The 13,762-nt window shown below is 54.6% G+C and overlaps 1 protein-coding gene across 1 annotated transcript; it reads left to right on the top strand.

Moving 5' to 3' along the window:
- Positions 1-4,889: 4,889 nt before the first annotated feature.
- Positions 4,890-13,461, top strand: RELA (RELA proto-oncogene, NF-kB subunit). Its single transcript, XM_081099836.1, has 11 exons — positions 4,890-5,011; positions 5,516-5,542; positions 5,623-5,774; positions 5,893-6,041; positions 6,869-6,960; positions 7,299-7,430; positions 8,441-8,545; positions 8,745-8,957; positions 11,017-11,097; positions 11,185-11,259; positions 12,048-13,461. The coding sequence occupies exons 1-11, from the start codon at positions 5,005-5,007 to the stop codon at positions 12,656-12,658; spliced, it is 1,644 nt and encodes a 547-aa protein (XP_080955962.1). The 5' UTR covers positions 4,890-5,004; the 3' UTR covers positions 12,659-13,461.
- Positions 13,462-13,762: the final 301 nt, after the last annotated feature.

The raw sequence follows: 13,762 nt of genomic DNA, 5'->3' as shown, positions 1-13,762 counted from the left end.
AATGGTCACACAGGTCCAGCCTTTAGCTCAGCATCTGGCACGCCGCCCGTCTCAAGCATCAGCTGTGATTACCGGGCTGGAGACGCGCCAGGGGGGGCTGCTTCCCAGGGCCCCGGGAACAGGGACAGGCACATGTGAAGTGGGGGAAAGACGGAACAAGCAGCACAGCTGGCCATTTACACAGGCTGAAGGATGGGTGTGTGAGGTTAATTATACCATTCTCTTTAACATTGAGTGTGTTTGGCCCTAGCCAGTGTGGCTCAGTGGATAGAGAGCCTGGACCAAAGGGTCCCGGGTTTGAGTCTGGTCAAGGGCATGTACCTTGGGCACAGTCTCCTCCCCGGCGCGGGCTCCTGCAGGAGGCAACCAGTTGATGTGCATCTCTGACACTGATGTTTCTCTCTGTCTTTCCCTCTCTCTTCCACTCTCTACCCCCCCCCCCCCCCCCCCGCAAATGAAACATTGTGTGTTTGAAAATGTTCATAATGAAAAAGTTAAAATCTTTCTCTAGAGGAAAACAACAGCGACAGGCAATTTTACTGGTGAGTTTTACAAACCCTTAAAGGAACAGCTCTAGCTGTTCGGTTCAGTGGATAGAGCGTCGGTCCTCCTCGGACTGAAGGGTCCTGGGTTGGATTCTAGTCAAGGGCAAGTACCTCAGTTGTAGGCTCAATCCCTGGTCCTGGTGGTTGGGGCGCGTGTGGGAGGCAACCAGTCAATGTGTGTTTCTCTCACATGGATGTTTCTCTCCCCCTCCCTTTCTCTCTCTCCCTCTCCCTCTCTCTCTCTCTCTCTCTCTCTCTCTCTCTCTCTCTCTCTCTCTCAAATCAATGGAAAAATATCCTATCTTCTGGTGAGGATTTACAATAACAAAAATATCTTTTTAAAAATATATATTTTATTGATTTTTTACAGAGAGGCAGGGAGAGGAATAGAGAGTTAGAAACATCGATGAGAGAGAAACATCGATCAGCTGCCTCCTGCTCACTCCCTACTGGGGATGTGCCCGCAACCAAGGTACATGCCCTTGACCGGATTTGAACCTGGGACCCTTCAGTCCACAGGCCAACGCTCTATCCACTGAGCCAAACCAGTTAGGGCCAAAAATATCTTTTAAGGAACAAATGATTCCAAACTTATGTAGACTTTTCCAGAGAATAAAAAAGAGGGTATTTTTCTTCAAATCATTCTATGAGGCTGATACAACTTTGATACCAAAATTAGACGAGGCCAGGAAAAATAAAGGGAAACTACAGCCATTTCATTTACAAAGGGAGTTGCAGAATCCTCTCCTAACTATCAGTGAATCAGATTCAACAATATGATAACACCATGAGCAAGTGAAGTTTATCCCAAGAATATAGGATGGTTTACTATTAGGAAATCTATGTCATACTCTACCTTAACAGATAAAGGAGAAAAATCTCATGACCTTCTCTACAGATGCAGGAAAAGCGTTTGATAAAAATCAGCACCTATTTATCATAACCATTCTTAGTAAACGAAAAGTAGAAAGGAGCTTCCTTAACTTGATAATGGATATGAACCCAAAAGTATATATAACCTACGAACAAGAACTGCAAAATGTGTTCTGTTTCAGTAATCACATTATTGGTGGGAGAGCCGGTATTGTTATTCTGAGAGTGTTTTGTGGATAGTGTGAGGTAGATCAAATGAATAACTGATTGATATCATTGATAATTTATATTCTTTGGTAAAGAGTACATAAAATTAACCATTTTAAGTGTACAATTCAGTGGCATTAAGTACATTCACACTGGTGAGCAACTATCACCACTAGCTCCAGAATCTTTTCATTATCCCCCAACATAAACTCGGTACCCATTACACACTAACTCCCCATTCTTGCTATCCTCGCCATTGGTAGCCATTATTCTACTTTCTGCCTCTATGAATTTGACTATGTACCTCATATAAGTAGAATATACAATGTCCGCCCATTTGTCCCTGGCTTACTGCACTTAGAATGTTTTCAAGGTTTTTTGTTGTTTTTTTTAAAATATATTTTATTGATTTTTTACAGAGAGGAAGGGAGAGAGATAGAGAGTTAGAAACATCGATGAGAGAGAAACATCGATCAGCTGCCTCCGGCACATCTCCTACTGGGGATGTGCCCACAACCCAGGTACATGCTCTTGACCGGAATCGAACCTGGGACCTTTCAGTCCGCAGGCCGATGCTCTATCCACTGAGCCAAACCGGTTTTGGCATCAAGGTTTGTCCTTGTGGTAGCATGTATCAGAATTTCATTCCTTTTAAAATATATATATTTTTACTCATTTCAGAAAGGTAGGGAGAGGGAGTGGGAGAGATAGAAACATCAATGATGAGAGAGAATCATTGATTGGCTGCCTCCTGCATGCCCCTCACTGGGGATCAAGCCCACAATCCAGGCCTGTGCCCTGACCAGGAATCGAACCCTGACCTCCTGGTTCATAGGTTGATGCTCAGCCACTGAGCCATGCCAGCTGGCTCATTCCTTTTTTTAAAAAAAAAATATATATTTTTATTGATTTCAGAAAGGAAGGGAGATAGAAACATCAATGATGAGAATTATTGATCAGCTGCCTCCTGCACACCCAACTGAGGATGGAGCCTGTAACCCTATTACTTGACCAGGATGTTGAACATTTTTTCATGCGCTTATTTATTGCCCCTTTTATATCTTTTTTGGAGAAATGTCTACTCAAGTCCATTGCCGATTGTTTGAATTGGGTTATTTGGTTTTTGTTGTTAAGTTTCAGGAATTATTTATATATTCTGATTATTGATCCTTATCAGGTATGTGATTGTAAACATTTTCTACCATTCTGTGGATTGCTTTCTGTTTAAAGCTTCCTTGATACAAAAAAGTTTTAAATTTTGATAAAGTCAAATTTATTTTTTTAATCCTCATCTGAGGATATTTTTCCCATTGCTTTTCACAGAGAGTGGAAAGGAGGAAGGGAGGGGGAGATAGAGGCGAGAGAGAAACATTGATGGGAGAGAGACATATCAATTGGTTGCTTCCTGCAAGTACCTGTCAGGGGCCAGGGATGGGGATCAGGAATGGAACCTACAACCCAGGTATGTGCTCTTGATGGAAATGGAACCCAGGGCCCTTTGATGTGATGTCCCAGACTCTAACCACTGAGCAACGCTGGCCAAAGCCACAGGAACTCTCTCTCTTTAAAAATTAATCCTCACTCGAGGGTATTTTTCCATTGATTTTTAGAGAGAGTGGAAGAGAGAGGGAAAGAAATATTGATGTGAGAGAAACACAATTGGTTGGCCTCCTGCAAGCACCCCTAACAGGGCGGGGGCCCAGGAGGAGCCTGCAGCTGAGGTACATGCCCGTGACCGGAATCTAACCTGGGACTCTTTGGTCCGCAGGCCGCCGCTTTATCCACTGAGCCGAACCAGCTAGGGCCCACAGGATGTCTCTTACTCACACTGCTTGTAACAGCTAAAAACTAGAAACTGAAATGGCCATTCTCAGGATGAACAAATAATCAGTGGCTTGTTTGCACAACGGCATCGTCAACAGCCATACAAAGTGTATGAACTATGAAACTTAGTAATATGTTGAGTGAAAAAAACAAGTAACAAAGACCAAAAATAATATGAGGCTCTCTACATAAAAGTTCTAAACTAAACAAAATCAAACCGCCTATTGTGTAGGCACGTGTAGTGAGCACGGAACAGCAAACACGGAGTTCTGGGTGGGGGCGCCCTGGACGGGGACAAGGAGACGGTGGGTGGTAAGTCCTGGCGATAGTCTGGCCAGCCCCTTGGGTTTGGCAGCGGGTACAGTGGAATAATATTTGTTGATTTAAATGATAAATAGATGACTTTTTTAAAAGAGGACCATGCAGGGGTCGCTGATGATGGCGGCCGTTAACCAAAGGTGACGTGAGCCTGTTCTGCTCCTCGGCGGCCTCCCCAGGAAAGGAAACTGGCGGGACCAGTGCCCGGCCAGCGCGGACCCAAGGGTGGGCGGGCGGCGACCGTTTTCACTTTTCTCTTCCTGTTTTTCCAGGACCGGGGAAGCAGCTCAGAATGTCCAGTCTTTTCCAATTCCCACATGCTTCCCTAATTTAGAGCGAATTCATAGAAAATAAAGTCTTTTTCCATCTGGGAAGACGCTGGAGATCCTCCCTCCGGGGTGAGGCCCCGGCCCGGCGTGGGGGCCCGCGGCCGCCCCCACCCCGATCCGGCCCCGCGGACAATCAATCCGCGGAAGCGCTCCGGCCAACTCGTCCCTAACGGGAGGCCCCGGGGGGCGGCGGGGCGGCGGCACATGGTGGGTCAAGCGGCCCTTGGGGGTCCCGGCCCTCAGATGCCGGCGTCGGGCTGCAGGAACGAGGCCCCGAGATACCCCTCCTGGGCGCCTCCTGCTCACCCAGCGCCCGGGGCCCAAACCCGCGCTCGAAGGGCCGGGCCACGACCCCGGGGCCGGCGACGGACAGACACCCTGCAGCGGTGGGTAACGTTCGGGGTCCCGCGCTCGGCTCTGCGGGCGGAGCAGGCCGGAGCCTCTCCCTGCGGGGCGGGCGGCCGCAGCCCAGCAGCCTGGCGGGGCTCCAGGCCCGGCCCGGTGACATCACCAGCTCCTCCGAGCGGCGGGAGGGGGCCCCGAAATCCCCTAAAAACATTGTGAGTAATCGGCCCGCCCTCCAGGCGGGGCCCAGACCGAGGAGCCGGCCGAACCCGGCCGCCCGCCAGCCGCCCGCGGACCAGAAGCCCCCGTCCCCGGCGCAGCGCACTCGCCCCGGCCCCGGCCCCGGCGGCGCGCAGCCTCTCGGTGCCGGGCGCGCCGGTGGCCCCCCGCGCGGAGCGGCGGCGGCGGCGGACGCAGCGCGCAGGCGCGGCCAGTTCCCGGCAGTGACGCGGCGGCGGGCGCGCGCGGCGCATTTCCGCCTCTGGCGAATGGCTCCGCAGTAGCGCGCGCCGCGGGCCCAGCTGCGACCCCGGCCCCGCCCCCGGGATCCCGGGACCCCGGCCATGGACGGTGAGGGCGCGCCCGGTCCCCGGGGGGTGGCCGTGCGGAGGCGCGGGGACCGCGGCGGGAACCTGCGCGCCGCCTTCCGCCCCTTCCTGCGCGGAGGGGCCGTGGGGCGGGGCCGGGGCAGGGGGCTGACTCACCTTCCCTCCCGGGGGGACGGGACCTGGATCAGTAGGTGGCGGAGGGGGGCCTTTGACTCAGTTTCCCCCCAGGCTCCGGGGGCGGTTCTGAGTTCGTGTCCCTGTTCGGGGAGGAGGTGCCCGACTCAGTTTCCCCTTCGGATCCCGGTGGGAGGTGCCGCCTGCCGGTGTCCTTAGGAAAGTAGAAAGGCCCTGACTCAGTTTCCCCGAGTAGAGGGCGACCGCCATCCCCGTGTTCCCCGGGAGCAGGTGTCCTGGCTCCTCTCCCGCCCTGAGTTCCGCCCCGGCCCCCGGGAGCGGGCCCTGCCTCAGTTTCCCTGGGGGAGCTGGGAAGCGGCTTGTGCTGACCCTTTTCTCCCTCCCCTTTCAGACCTGTTCCCCCTCATCTTCCCCTCCGGTAAGTGGACCTCCCTCCCTCCCTAGAGCTGCCAGGGGTGGGGGCGGCGGGGCGCCGCCTGATGGGCTGTGTGTCCGCAGAGCCCGCCCAGGCCCCGGGCCCCTACGTGGAGATCATCGAGCAGCCCAAGCAGCGGGGCATGCGCTTCCGCTACAAGTGCGAGGGCCGCTCGGCGGGCAGTATCCCCGGCGAGAGGAGCACCGATACCACCAAGACCCACCCCACCATTAAGGTCAGCGGGGCCCGCGGGCCTGGCTCGGTGGGGAAGGTTTGCCTCCGGCCGTGCAGTCCGTCTGGGACTTGGGTCCGGACTTCCTGAGCCTCCAGCGTGCGCCCTGTGCTTTGGACAGATCATTGGCTACACGGGGCCGGGGACGGTTCGCATCTCTCTGGTCACCAAGGACCCCCCGCACCGGCCTCACCCCCACGAGCTGGTCGGGAAGGACTGCCGGGATGGCTTCTATGAGGCCGAGCTCTGCCCGGACCGCTGCATCCACAGGTGAGCTCCCCCAGGCCGCGGGGCCTCAGGGTGCGGTGGGAGCACAAGGGGAGGGCGTGTCACGTTACAGAGTCACTTCTTTCCGGACACGGGGCAGAATTCCTTACTGCTGCTGCGTCCCCAGCTCTGCAGGCAGATGTCTCCTCTCTCGAGCAGATCCACTTCATTGCAGCGCAGTGGGAAGCCATGTCAGATGGGGCTGGGGCCAATTACCTCTGACCCCAACCCTGTGGCTGCACCATCTCTTTCTAACGAGAAAGGAAACCTCAGAACCAACAGTCTCCCCTGGAGCTTACAAACCAGTTGACAGAGACAGGCTGTAAAGAAAAATGTAAATAATAAGCAAAATACTGTCCGAGAGAAATAATCTCATGGTGAAGATGAAACAGGAACAAGTCGGGAGAATAGCCCGGGGTGGGGACGCGAGGGAGCTGGCCTCATTGCTTTGAACTGGGAGGCTCAAGAAGGCCTCTTCCAGGGAAGATGAATGTGAGCTGGGGCAGGGAGGCACGGAGAGGACGTTCCGCACAGAATGCACATGCAGAGGCCTTGAAGGGGGACTGGGTTTAGCATGTTTGGAGAACAGAAAAGAAGCCGCTGGGACAGGGTAGGGAGCTGCAGGGGCTGTGGCTAGGGCCAGATCACAGACAGAGGGTCTTGTCAGCCAGAGTGAGGAGTGGGCTTCATTGCAGCGCAGTGGGAAGCCATTCCAGAGGGTTGAGCCTGGAGTGGTCTGGTGAGGGGAGAGTGGAGGAAGGGACAGACTGGGTGAGGCAGGAGGCCCAGGCGCTGCTGGAGGCAGTGCGACTGATGCCTGGGGGACTCAGCTTCCAGAACCTGGGGATCCAGTGTGTGAAGAAGCGGGACCTGGAGCAGGCCATCAGTCAGCGCATCCAGACCAACAACAACCCCTTCCAAGGTGAGGGCTGAGGGCTGAAGGCCTGGGCCTGTCTGGAGCACCCCCACCCTCTGTCACCCTTCCGCGGCCACTCCCTGCATCTCCCTCATTGGCCAAGACTCACAGTACAGATGGAATCTTGCTGGCCATTCCGTACACTCCCATTTTACCACGGGGGAAACAGACCCAGAGAGGGGACGTGACAGCCAGGGTCACACAGGTCAGTGATGGGTCTAGAGCCTTCTCTTCCTCTTCTAGGACGCCTACTGTTTCACATACCCTCAAACAGCCCTTCCTAGCCCCCAGCTCCCTGCCCCAGCCCCTGCCCCGGCTCTCCTGACCACCGGTTTTCCTGGCAGTTCCCATGGAAGAGCAGCGCGGAGACTACGACTTGAATGCTGTGCGGCTCTGCTTCCAGGTGACAGTGCGGGACCCATCCGGCAGGCCCCTCCGCCTGCCACCTGTCCTCTCTCATCCCATCTTTGACAACCGTGAGTGGCCAGGGAGTGCAGGAAGGGAGAGGAATGGGCCTGTGAGGAGGAACTGGTGGTTATGGCCTGCGAGGGCACTTTGGCTTCGTTCGGTCATCTGGCCTTTTCATCATCTCTGTGTCCTGTTCTGGCCCGGGAGGCAGGGCAGAGAAGACTCAGCTGCCCTGTGGAGTAGCGCCCAGGCCGGCAGGGAGTTAGACGAAAGGATGGCGTGCCCAAACTGTAGTCATGACTCCAGGAAATGACTCCCAGAAGCAAGACAATGTTAGAAAGTAATAATTCAATGATGAAAGCCGACAGGAAGTTCACAGATCAATTGCGCTGACATTAACTGCAGTCTTTAATTAAATAACCAAAAGGATGAATGAAAATAAAGGGCTCTTGCCCTGGCCGGTGTCTCTCAGTGGTTGGGCATTGTCCCATGCACCAAAAGGTTACCAGTTTGATGGCTGGTCAGGGCACATGCCTGGGTTGCTGGCTTGATCCCCGGTGGGGGGAGTGCAGGAGACAGCCTATTCATGTTATGTTCTCACATTGATGTTTCGCTCCCTCTCCATTCCTCTCTAAAAATCAATAGGAGTATTCTAAAAAAAATAAAAGGGCTCTAGGCCCTAAGGACAGGAAACTAGAATGAACAGGGGGTCAGGAGAGAAGGGTTCATTGCCAAAGTGGATGTAATAAACTGGGCCTTGAAGTCAGGTGGAGAAAGGAGGTGTGGCCAGACTGGTTCCCACTGGACTGTAAGCTCCATGAGGGCAGAAATGCTTAGGTTTGAGTCGTTGCATTCATGCCTGGAAGAGTGCTGTACACATGGTAGGGGCTGGTAAATAGTTGCTGACTTGGTTGGGGTGAGGAGCCAATGGGAATGGTTGAACCTTTGGCCGCAAAGGTGTGGTCCGCAAGCTCTGGATAGTCTGACTTTGGGGTGGACCAGGATGTTGCCTCTCCTGTAGGCCAGGCCTGGAGACCTCTGGTGGTTCAGGGCTTTCTTCCTTGTTCCCACCCTCCAGGCGCCCCCAACACAGCAGAGCTCAAGATCTGCCGAGTGAACCGGAACTCCGGGAGCTGCCTCGGGGGGGACGAGATCTTCCTGCTGTGTGACAAGGTGCAGAAAGGTACGTCCAGGAGGCAGGCAGGACTGGAGTGGGGTGAGGGCAAGGCTGAGCGGAGGTGGAGAGTCGGGACTGGCTCCAAACGCTCCCCCACCTCCTTGGGGAAGCCTGAGTATCTCGGGGAACAGGCATCGGCGATGGGCGGGCAGCGGGCTGTGGTGAGGCGAGCACACCAGCCACACTGCCGCTCCATCTCCTGCAGAGGACATCGAAGTGTATTTCACGGGACCAGGCTGGGAGGCCCGAGGCTCCTTTTCACAAGCCGATGTACACCGACAAGTGGCCATTGTGTTCCGGACACCTCCCTACGCAGACCCCAGCCTGCAGGCCCCCGTGCGCGTCTCCATGCAGCTGCGGCGGCCTTCAGATCGGGAGCTCAGCGAGCCCATGGAATTCCAGTACTTGCCAGACACAGGTACACAGCCGGGGAGGGTGACTCAGCCGAGGAGAGCGAGGCCAGGGCTGGGTGTATGGGGCTGTAGTTGAGTCTAAAGCTAGAGCTGGGTGGGATTAACACAGTAATCACATTCTCTCTTGCCTTGCTGAATAATAACAATATCCAAGACTGTTGAGCTCTTATGACACTCTTGCCTCTATTCCAAGCATATCAGCGCATTACCTGGTTTTATTCTCTCATGAACTTTTTGAGGCAGGAGATAGCATCTAATTGGCCTGAGGCCACACAGATAGTGAACCAGAGTCAGCAAGGGAACCCAGGCTTCTGGCTCCTTTTGCCACGCTGTGTCTTGTCACTGTCACACAGCCATGGTTTCGTCAAGGCCTTTGTGCATCTCACCACAGTAGGAACAGCCAGACTGATCCTCTATCCAGTGCCCCTCATCTAGCCTGTTTTCTGCCCTAGGAGCTTGGAAAGCAACCCCCAAACCAGCCATCAATTCATTCCACAAATAATTATTGAGTGCCCACTTGATGCCAGGGCCTGTGCCAGGTATTGTGAACACAAAGATGACTAAGACGTGGTCCCTGAGGTTCAGTCACATGAGGAAGACATGCAAAACAGAGGGACTTGTGAAACGGGGAGGTATGTGCTGGAGGCAGCGACATGGAGGAGGTGGCATTGAAATTGGAGAAAGATAGAGCACACTCCCCAGGCAGGTGGACCAGTGCCTGGAAGGGCAGGGTGCTGGAGCACGCACAGCGTGTTTGGGGCAGTTTTGTGGTGGGAGGTGACACTGGGCAGTGAGCAGGCCCAGGCAGGAGAGCCTTGAATGTTAGGCTTAAGACATTCATCTAGGGTTTCGTCCTGAAGGCAGTGGGCAGCCACCGAAGGTTTATAAGCAGAGAAGTGACGTGAGCAGATCTGGAAGCTCACCCTGGCAACAGTGAGTAGAGGATCTGAGAGGGAGAGACTGGAGGATGGGAGGCCATGCTGGACGGTGTCACAGAGTCCAGGAGGAGAAGACTCTGCCTGAGCCTTGCGGAGGGAATGGCAGAGACGCTACCATACGCTGCTGTCCTCCTCTGTTACCCAGCAGCCCCACAACCCTTTCTGAGTTTCACACACACCAAGCTCGTCCCGTCTCAGGACCTGTGTTCTCGCTATTGCCTCTGGAGTGCTTGGCCCCGGATCTCCATGTGATGGTCTTGCGCCAGCCTTTCCTGGCCATCTCTAAGCCAGACTCCCTGACGTCACCTTGGTACTGTTAACGCCACCGGTGTCTTAGTGCTTTTGTCACTGTATAGGTTGTCTCCCTGCCCCTCTGTCGCTGGGATGTCAACTCTTGGGAGCAGGAACCTTGTCTGGTTACTCAGGGCTATAGCCTCAGTGGCTAGGATGGAGCCTGGCACATAGTAGGTGGTTGGGAATCATATGTCAAGTTAGTGAATGGTGTGAGTGAGAGGAATATGTTGAGGATGATGCCAAGATTTCTAGATTTGGTGACAGGGCAGACAGGTGGGAGGGAACATGGGAGGAGAAAGAACCCGGTTTCTGAGGAGAGATGATGAGGCTGGCTCTGGACTGATGGTGTTGAGTACCTTGGAGTTACCCAATTGCTGCTGTAGTTAGGAAGACAGTTCGGAAAGCTCTGGACTGAACTCTCACGCCATCAGAGAAGAACAGAGCCTCTGCCATGCCTCAGCTGTCCCAGAGCACAAAGAGATCACCGCCAGGCCTGGATCGAGGTGGAGAGGACCTAGGATGTGAGCAGTGCAAGTAAGAGGATAAGCTGAGATTGGGGCCTCATGAGGACCCCTGCTCTCCCAGACCAGGGCCCTTTACTTGGAGGCACTCGTGTGCCCTTCAGAGGAGACAGATTCAGACAGCGGCGTCTCAGGAAGCTGTGGGATTCTTAGAATCATTGAGTGTCATGCAGCTCTTCTCACTGACTAGGAAGGTTTGGACAAAGGGTTGCAGGGAAGCTTGGCTCATCACCTTCCTCCCGAGGGCCCTTTGAGAGCTTGGGGGTCTAGCTGAAAAGAATAAGACTCATTTCTCCCCGTTACTTTCCCAGATGATCGTCACCGGATTGAGGAGAAGCGCAAAAGGACATACGAGACCTTCAAGAGCATCATGAAGAAGAGTCCTTTCAATGGTGAGGTGGGGAGTGGGGAGAGTTAGAAGGCATGGGTGGGGAGTGGAGACCCCAGGGGCCAAGAACTGACCCAGACTTGCTCCACAGGACCCACCGACCCCCGGCCTCCTCCCCGGCGCATTGCCGTGCCTTCCCGCAGCTCAACTTCCGTCCCTAAGCCAGGTAACGATTTCCTATTATCCCACTGGAATTATAGGCTCAAGTCTGTTCAGCCTGTGGCTCACACATCCGCTGGGAGAGAACAGAGCAGTCAGTCTCATCCGCAGGTGTCTGACGACTGCTGTGTGTTGGGCTCATGTTTCTCAGGGCGTGCAGCCTAATTATCTCTGCCAGAGCCACCTGGGAGTGGTAATGATGCAGATTCCCGGGCCCATTGCACATCTGGAATCAAGCTTTGGAAGTGTGGTCAGGAACCAGCTACTTCCTGGGGACACTAACGCACAGTGAGGTCTGAGAACCACTGTGCCAGTTAGAAACTCCATATTGGATACCTAGGGATCCAGAGTTAAAAAGCCCACCGTCTCTGCCTTCAGCTCTCAGTTGAATTGGGGAAACAAAGAAACACGTCTAAAGTAGCAAAATGTACGTCCTGGTGTGTGGCTCAGAAAAGAGTGATGTAGTGCCCCGCTGCAGACAACACTGGCTGGATACTCCTTGGGCCCATGCCCTCCTGGGACTTGGCTTTTCAGCTCTGAGATGACATTTTACCAGCCGACCTCTGAAAGCATCCCTTCCTCTAAAAGGCTGAGAGAGCTTTCTGGGCTGGAGTGAATAGAGCTCCACGGAGGTGGGGCTGGACCTGGACCCCCAGCCTGGTCAGACTGGGTAAAGGGTGCTGGCAGGGACTCCACAGGGAGGGGTTGGTCCTGTGCATACTGATGGGCTGGGATACAGAAGACGGGGTGGGTCTCAGGCTTCCTCTGACCCTTGTCTCTCTGTCTCTCTTCCAGCTCCCCAGCCCTATCCCTTCACGCCATCCCTCAGCACCATCAACTTTGAGGAGTTTTCCCCCATGGTCTTTTCTTCTGGGCAGATCCCAAACCAGCCCTCAGCCTTGGCACCAGCCCTTGTCTCAGCCATGGCACCAGCTCTGGTTCAGGGCCCAGCCCCAGCCCCAGCCCCTGTCCCAGTCATAGCCTCAGCCTCCAGCCTTGCTCAGGCTGTGGCCCCGCCTGCCCCCAAGCCCACCCAGGCAGGGGAAGGGACACTGACGGAGGCCCTGCTACATCTGCAGTTTGATGCTGATGAAGACCTGGGGGCCCTGCTGGGCAGTAATACTGACCCAGCCGTGTTCACGGACCTGGCCTCCGTCGACAACTCTGAGTTTCAGCAGATGCTGAGCCAGGGTGTCTCTATGGCTCCCCACACAGCGGAGCCCATGCTGATGGAGTACCCTGAGGCTATAACACGCCTGGTGACAGGGTCCCAGAATCCCCCTGACCCAGCTCCTGCTCCCCTGGGGGCCGCTGGCCTCGCCAACGGCCTCCTCTCAGGGGATGAAGACTTTTCCTCCATCGCAGACATGGACTTCTCAGCCCTGCTGAGTCAAATCAGCTCCTAAGTGGGTGACCCCTGCCTTGCCCAGAGCACTGGGTTGCAGGAGATTGAAGCCCTCCCAAAGCAAGCACTTATGGATTCTGGGGGGAGGGGTGCTCCAACTGCCCCCAACTTCTTTGGGTGATGATGTCTTTGTGGTGGTGGGGGGTTGCATTTTATTCTTTCATTGGCCATATCTATCTCTCATTTCGGAGGTGCTTAAGCAGAAGCATTAACTTCTCTGGAAATGGAGTTGGGAGGACTCAGACCCTTCCCTTGTCCTGATGTTCAGCTCCTCTGTAGGGAATTCTGGAGGCTCCACCCCACCTTCCAGCTTCTAGTACCTCCCAGAGAGGGACAGGCTGGAGCTATGGCCTTGGAGGCCACAAAGCCTTATTATCAAGTGTCTTACTCAAACCATGGGTTCATTTACACTTGAGCCAAAATGATGCCCCTGTGACCAGCTCTTCGGTGGTGCTGGCATTTCCCTTGTGCCTAACACCAGCATTTGAGAGGCTGGACTTCCTGCCCTGCCAAGGTCTCTGCCGGCTCTGGCTTTGCTCAGCTGTGGCTGAGGAGACTGGTGGGACAGCTCTGGCCCTCTCCTCTCCATATCCAGGGAGGTTAGGTCTGAGACTTTTCTGTTCCCCTTTTTCAAGTGCCTTAATAGAAGGGCGAGTTGTTTGCAGAGTGGGGAGAGGGCAGGCTGGCAGCTCTCCAGTCAACAGGCTCAATTTTTACTGAAGAATCAAAGCAGTTGGACTCTTGCTCTTACTCTGAACTAATAAATTTGTTGCCAAGGCTAACAGATTTGCCTTCTTTAATCGCACTCCTTGGCTGGTCATGTCAGACGGGCCTTGGTGATACAGACTTGGATGAATATTTAGTCATTGGGGAGCTCGCAGTCTGAGGACGCCCTTGGAAACCCTAGTCGCTGTCCAGTGGATGAGAGTAGACCGCCAAGGGGTGGGGTTCTCAGGGTAGTGAAAGCCTACAGCGCCTATTGGCTGTGGAGCTTCAGCTCGTAGATAAACAGGGAGGTGGATGTCAGAGAGGGGCCAGCCAGCGTTTGTAGGTGATCAGGGAAGAACGGGGTGGGCAGGTTCACTGGGGCCAGGCTGTGAAAGAT

The sequence above is a fragment of the Myotis nattereri genome (genome assembly GCF_964212035.1).
Source record: "Myotis nattereri genome assembly, chromosome: 9".
NCBI classification, from domain to species: Eukaryota; Metazoa; Chordata; class Mammalia; order Chiroptera; family Vespertilionidae; genus Myotis; species Myotis nattereri.
The sequence above is the reverse complement of the archived record's forward strand: the minus strand, read 5'-3'. Positions and strand labels throughout refer to the sequence as shown.

Coding starts and splice junctions, on each gene's coding strand:
- RELA (XM_081099836.1), top strand. Junction 6,961..7,298: donor CAACAACAACCCCTTCCAAG/GTGAGGGCTGAG, acceptor TTTTCCTGGCAG/TTCCCATGGAAGAGCAGCGC. Junction 11,260..12,047: donor AACTTCCGTCCCTAAGCCAG/GTAACGATTTCC, acceptor TCTCTCTTCCAG/CTCCCCAGCCCTATCCCTTC.